This window comes from Dromiciops gliroides, chromosome 2 (assembly GCF_019393635.1).
Source record: "Dromiciops gliroides isolate mDroGli1 chromosome 2, mDroGli1.pri, whole genome shotgun sequence".
Taxonomy (NCBI): Eukaryota; Metazoa; Chordata; class Mammalia; order Microbiotheria; family Microbiotheriidae; genus Dromiciops; species Dromiciops gliroides.
In genome coordinates this window covers 374,718,163-374,724,949 of record NC_057862.1, presented here as the reverse complement: position 1 = coordinate 374,724,949, position 6,787 = coordinate 374,718,163, and the positions used below count along the sequence as shown (strand labels likewise).

The 6,787-nt window shown below is 53.0% G+C and overlaps 1 protein-coding gene across 7 annotated transcripts in view; it reads right to left on the bottom strand.

Annotated features, from left to right (window-relative positions):
- Positions 1–219: 219 nt before the first annotated feature.
- The window catches only part of SNPH (syntaphilin), a 47,514-nt gene continuing 40,946 nt past the window's right edge, over positions 220–6,787 (bottom strand). For all 7 annotated transcript variants that reach the window (XM_043981997.1, XM_043981998.1, XM_043981999.1 and 4 more), the window contains one exon: positions 220–5,655. In XM_043981997.1, the coding sequence (XP_043837932.1) occupies positions 4,440–5,655 (1,216 nt within the window). In that variant the 3' untranslated portion in view covers positions 220–4,439. The remainder of the gene's footprint in view (positions 5,656–6,787) is intronic.

The following is a 6,787-nucleotide window of genomic DNA, read 5'->3' as shown; positions in this document are numbered from 1 at the left end:
AGCTTGGGCCTATAGAAGGGAACTAATTTGTCCAAAGTCACATGGATAACAAGCAGCCTCATTCAGATTCTGGCCCCAGTCCTTCCAACTCCAAATCCAGTGCTCTTTCTAGCCCATCCAGTATCCACTCCTTCTTTCATACCCTAAAGCAGGTCTATGTCTCCCTCCCTCCCACCTGCAGAGGCGCAATATAGAGAGCAAGACACTGGGGGTGTGGCTTTCATGCTTTAATACAGAGCTGCTTGGTTCAGCTGAAGTTCTGACCACGCGAACAAAAGACCAGATAAAGGAGATGAGACAAGAGAGACCTCATACTGACCACCTTGCTTCCTATCACCATCAATCTTCCCCTCTTCCAAAATTCCTACTTCTTTTTTCCTGAAACTGACATAGCCCTTATACTTAGATGTGGCCTTAGTTTACCTTTCAGGAATTCTTGTCTCCCACAGCTCTGATTTCCTTCCCTGGGTAGGCAGATGGGAAGGGAGCCAGGGAGTTGTTGCAAAGAAAGCCAATCCACACCCTCTGACCAATGTGATGAGATGCCAAGGGTATGTGGCCAGAGGCAAGAGCATTCTGGTATTCTGGTGAAGAGCTAAATTATCCCCTTAGGAGACATTGTTTTCAATCCCACTTTTGAGGCCCAAGATCTTTGAAAGGCAAGCAACCAATCACAGATGCCTATCAAGATGGCAGCCAACTCTAATTTGCAGGGTTTGGGTAATGGCAAAGATGAGACCCAGGACAGCAGCCTAGAGCTGGACTGATGATCATGGGGTGGGGGTGGGGGTGGGCTGTTGTTGCTCCTGTTAGAGCCCAGCCCAGCTCCTGAGACACACACTACCTACTGCAGGCAACTAATCCGGGAGCCAAGGGTCCCTAGAAGAGGGGTGGGGTGGGGGTGGGGAGGAGATCCTGAGTTATGGAGAACAGAGAGGGGAGGGGTGTTACTTTGCTCTCTAAGCTGGGGTGAGCCTTCTTGTGAGTTACCCAGCAGGACTGGGGCCTGCCCAACCCAGGAGCAACACCTAAAAATCTACAGAGTGGGAAGGAAAAGGATAGGAGGGGAGCTTGATACACACCGGCGGTTCCTGGGGTGGAGGCAGGGCAGGAAACCATTCAAACCCCAATCTTTCCACCCCCCTGGAAAGTGGGAAAGTGGGAAAGTGGGGCACCGCCTTCCAGGCCCCTCAGCGCCCCTTGCATAGTCAGAGTGGGAGGCTCCAGCCAAAGGCTGGGGCCATCTACAATCTCGGGGCCCCTGCGTGAGCCCTGAGCGAGGGGGCGGGGCTGACTGCCCTATTCCCACCCCAGACAGTACTGAGCTCATTGCATAGTCTTAGGTCACACCTCACAAACAACATAGGCACACAGCAAACAAGCAGGTGTGTGCGTGTCAGGGATGACAGAGGGGGTCCCCACCTCCTGCTGAGCTAGCAAAGGGTCCCGATGACCCTGACAAATTTGGCCAATTATCATCCCTTAGCAATGTGGGAAGTGTCCGGGTCTGAGTTCCCTCAGCTACCTCTCTGAGGAGCTGAGATGGCCCCAGACTGGGGGGAGGGAGATTGGGTCATCAGCTTCTGCCTTTATAGGCATAAAATCCAGCCCCAGCCTGATGCCTAATACAATGTTGACTGTAAAGGGCTACCCACCTTCTTTATCACCTTGCAACCTGCCTGCAGTGTATATGGCATCACCAGCCTTGGCACCAGTCCGTGGCACACAGACCCCCTCAAGGTCAGGGAGATTCTCCCCCCAAAACCATCAAAGACCAAGACCTTTCCTGGGGCTTCTCCAGCAGCATCATGGTTCCCACAAAACTGGATTTGCCCAAGCTGGGCTGAGTTTCCTCCACAGGGCTCTATCTGGTAGCTAAGAGCAGGCACATCCCTGGGCCCAGGGCACATCCATACAAAGGTAACACCAGAGGCTGGGGCCTTCCTAGGTCACAGTCCTATAGTGAGGGGGAGAAGGGGGTTGATTTGGCAGCAAGGGACCAGGTTAGATCCCTATTGTTTACCACAGCCTGTGGACAGGATAAGGAGGTTAGAGCGTAGCAAGAGACAGTAGCAGAACCCTTATAATATAGGTCAGTGAAGTTCTGGTTTTGAAAAATATATAGATTTTTCTCTTTTCAAATATAATCATACATTTATTTTCTCAGCAAAGCTTTGGATAGTCTAATGAGATGCTTACAGAGATCCACAAATACATTGCACATGAGGCTTAGCTCCTAGAACGAGTGGCCTTTTCGCTTTTGATCAGGTTTCGACAGTCCCCTCATCACCAAACTGCAGACATGTCCCATTGCAGTGTCCAAAGGGAGGGCTCCCTCCCCCCACTTCCCAGGAAATCAATCTTGACCCAGATGCTAGCTCCTAAGCTTGGGCCTCTGCAGAGGGGTCCACCGGAGAGGTGTGATGGGTGGAAACACCTCCCTGTCTCTGTGGGTCAGGGAGGCACACGGCTAAGCTGGGGAAGAGTGGGACTGATTCTCCTGCACATGCGGAAGGAAGCTCCCCAGTCTGAGGAGCCCAGGCGTGGACTGGCACGTGAGGAGCCAGTTTGAGCAAAGGTGGTGAACAGATTCAAGCTGCCAAACAGCCCAAGCTGTGTGCGGGGGCCCTAGTCCTCAAAGACCAGGCTTCAGATCTTAACAAAGAAAACGACAGGCCCAGAGCATGGAGCATCAAGGGGACCCTCCCTAACACCCCAGAGGTGTTCCAAGCCTTCCAGGCTGGGAGACAAAATCAATTATGAGACTGAACACGAGTGGGTTGAGTTTTTTTTTTCAAAAGAAAAACAATGTCAGCTGCTTCACTGAAGGAGCTGGTGCTCAGAGATGGGGAGGTGTTGGTGACTCTGGTCCCGACCTGGAGCATGTGTGTGCGTGTGTGAGTGTGTGTACATGTGTATGAGTGTGGGTGAGGGAGATGCAGCAGGATCGCAGCTGGTGAGCGTGTTTGTGCTCACCCCTCACCCCTCCCCACTCCCTGGCAAGTTCTCCATCCGCATGGTCTGCACGCTCACACAGAGCTGGCTGGTAAGACATGGCTTCTTTATCCGAGTCTCTGGCTTATTGCACTGAGGAATATTCAGCCAGAGGCATAAAGGCATGGGTTGGGATCCTTCTCTTCCACCTCTCTCCTCCTTCATCTCTTTCCCTTAGAGCCAGACATGGGGGGGGGTGGGGGGGGTGGGGTTGGCCACACTGGATGTAAGCACTCGCCCCTTGATCTCCAGAAGGGACTCCCATCTAGTAGCAAGTCCCTTTCTCTCTCCCTCCATGGGCCTGGCATCCACCCATCTCCCCTGAGAAAAGATTGTTATTACAAAGGGGACATAGTGCAAAATCACTTCAGAATGGCTTGGGGGTGCTACTATGGGGGCCTCCCCAGCACTTTCCCTACAGCTTATGAGATGGATCTCCCAAGAGCCACTGCATGCCCAGAAGGACAATGCAGGCATTCCCTGCTCTAACTTACAGAAGCATTTGGGCAAGTAGACGGGTCCAGGACATGACCTGGACCCTGGTGGGGGTGGGGGGGGCACCTCCCATTCTTTAGGCTGAGAATAGACTCAGCCAGACATCCAACCACTCGGTGTGTGTGTGGGGGGGGCGGGGAAGTAGGGGAAGCCAGTCAGGCCTCACATCTCCTTCTGCTGACCTTCCCCCATTTATTTTTCTCCTTCCTCTTTCTCTGGCTCTGCCTCCACCCCAACTGCCCTACCTACCCACCCAGTCACCAGAAGCACAGAAATGCCAGGGCAGTTTCAGTCAGTGCTTCCCTTCCCCCCATCATTCATTCACTCCCCAGAACCAGCCCGGGTTGCCCATGAAGGCAAAGATACAAAAGCCATGTGTTCCTACTCCTCAGTAATTCCAATCCCTATGCCATGTGACCTTGGGCAGGTCATTTCCTCCACTGGAAGCAGTAATACTGACCTAACAGTCAAGGGAGAAAGGATGAAGAAGGTAGCCCCATGAACATTGATGACCAGCCAGCTTACTCACAAAAGCAAATAGAACTGCCGTGGGAGAGTGTCAGCTGGACAGGAGGGCTGGGGTGGCATTGTGGGAAGGAAAAGGGAAGCTGAAGTTCCTTGCCCTCTCCCTTCCACAGGAACCTTCCTTCCTGATAGAGGTCGGCGATATCCCAGATTCAATTAGATCTCCCTCGGGGCCACAGACCCCTCCCTTCCTACCCCAAGAGGAGGGAGTATCAGCCATCTGCAGAACTACCTCCATCTCCAGGCTGTCCTGACCCACCCGGGCTGTGGCCTCCATATTTTGGAAAAGCTAAATAAATTAAGATGATGACACTCCGTGCACGTGTGAGTGTGAGTGTGTGTGAGAGAAAGAGAGAGAGGAAGAGAAAGACCTACAATCAGTGGTCAGACCAAGCTGTGCCTGGTTCCCAGGAGTGGGTGGCTAGTCACAGCTGGGAGCTGCCCCCGGTGCCCACAGGCCCCGAAGTGCTCACAGAACGGCAACTAATCTTGCGGATGGAGTGCAAGGCCACAGTGCAGCATCCCCGAAGCAGGGAGCTAATATTGTATATGGGTTGGCCTTGGCGTCGCTGGGACCGGCACAACCAGGCCACTGTTGGCACCGCGGGCACCACCACTGCAAGGAGATCCACAATGAAGTGGCGGCTCCAATAGCTTTTAGGCTCGGGTGCTACCTCGCCAGCCTCTTCATCCACAGGGCAGGCAATGCTCACCGATGGGTTGAGGCTGGGCACGTGTGGGGAAGGGCCGTGGGTCACGGGAGCCACCATGGGCTCCTCTCCTACTGTCACCACCACTGCCGCATTAGGGTCCGCCGGGATCAGGTCCATGGGCCCTGGGAAGCCTGAGGGCATCTCTATGCCAGCCCCTCCATCCTCCATGTCCGGGGCTGGGGCCCAGTCTGGGCTAGGGCCAGGGCTGGCCAGCCCACAGGCCTGTGACTTCATCACCTTCTCCAGGATAGTGTCTAGGTCAGGCTGGTAATGCACAAAGTCCGTCTGGATGGCCCGCTCTTGCATGCAGCTGGCCTGTACGCCAGCCTCCACACCCCCACCGCTGCCTCCCAGCAGCTTCTCATAGGTGGAACTGGTTGGAAGTCGAGAGCCCAAGGTGAAGCAACTCTGTAGGGAGCCTTCATCTGGCCCACAATCCACCCCAGAAGAGAGCAGGCTGCTTGCCTCTAACAGTTCTGTCCGGCTCAGAGTGTCATCGGCTGCTGCAAAGCCACTGTCCCCCACCTCTTCCGTGGACGCACTCTGAAGGTCAGCATTGCGGTCTCCGGGGGCCTGATCACTCAGCTTGGTATAGGTGGAGCTTCGGGTCAGGGAGCGGGCAGGAGAGCCCCCTGAGGAACCGCCCGCCCCCTCCTCCTTCACGGTCCCATTCTGGGCCACCTCCATGCTATGCAACAGGGTCTCCAACTTCTTGTTCTGGATGTTGATGTCAACAAAATACTTCTGCAGCCCCTTGTCTTTGTCTATGAGATTGTTCTTGACTGTGTCAATCACCTGCTTGAGCTGCCGGATCTCTTTGCGGGCCTCCTTGAGAGCCAGCTGGGCCTCGACCCGGTGGCATTCCTCCTCAATCCAGTCCTCTTGCATACGAGACAGCTGAGTCTTTAGGTCATCGATCTCTGAATCCCTGTAGGCAGATTGGGGGTGGGGGGAGGAGAAGGGTGACATACTCCCCCCACCTGCAGTTGGCCATGGGCCCCCGGCACCTAGATCTAGAAAAGGTGGTAAAGGCCCAAGCAGGGCTCCTGATTAAGGGTTGCGGGCTGGGGGTGGGGAGCAACTTTTTTGGTTGCTAATGACTTGGACAGAATTGAGGAAATCTAGTTTCCACTTATCTTTTCTGCAGGCCTGCAGGCTGCAGAAATCCTCTTTAATTAAAGACAGAATTTTACTTATTATCTTTCCCCTGAAATGTGCTCTACCTTCTGAATTCCACTCTTCCTGTCTATGGCCCCATCATTTACTTAGTCTCTCATGTTTTTAACCTTTCCTTTAATCTTTTTTTTTGGGGGGGTGAGGCAATTGGGGTTAAGTGACTTGCCCACGGTCACACAGCCAGTAAGTGTTAAGTGTCCGAGGCCGGATTTGAACTCAGGTCCTCCTGAATCCAGGGCTGGTGCTCTATCCACTGCGCCATCTAGCTGCCCCTTTCCTTTTATCTTTTGAGTTCTCCCTCCCCCTTCCCTCCCTTATCTGATCCAGCTCCATTCCCTCCTCTACTTCCTTTCTCTTCCAGTCAATTCTACTTCCAGAAAACTTCTCCAAGCCATCTCCAAGTCTCAAAGCCAAGTCTCCATGACTATTCCCATAGTTACCACCCTAGCACGGCTCCTCATTAACACCCACTTCCTAGGGAGGCAGATCTTCCTGCTTCTCTTCTCCCTTCAATTCATCCTTCATACCACTGTCAAAATAATCTCATATATTAATCTAGTCACGTCATTCCTCTTCTCAAAAACCATCAATGGCTCTCTACTTCTGACTGAGTAAACTTTGGATTCCTTTGCCTGATATTCAGTGACCCCCTGCAATCTGACTTCAACCCAGTATCTAGCTTAATTTCACATATTTCCCTTCCACACCCTCTATATTCTTTCTTTTTCTTTTTTTCTTTTTTTTTTTTTTTTGTGGGGCAATGGGGATTAAGTGACTTGCCCAGGGTCACACAGCTAGTAAGTCTCAAGTGTCTGAGGCCGGATTTGAACTCAGGTACTCCTGAATCCAGGGCCGGTGCTTTAACCACTGCGCCATCTAGATGC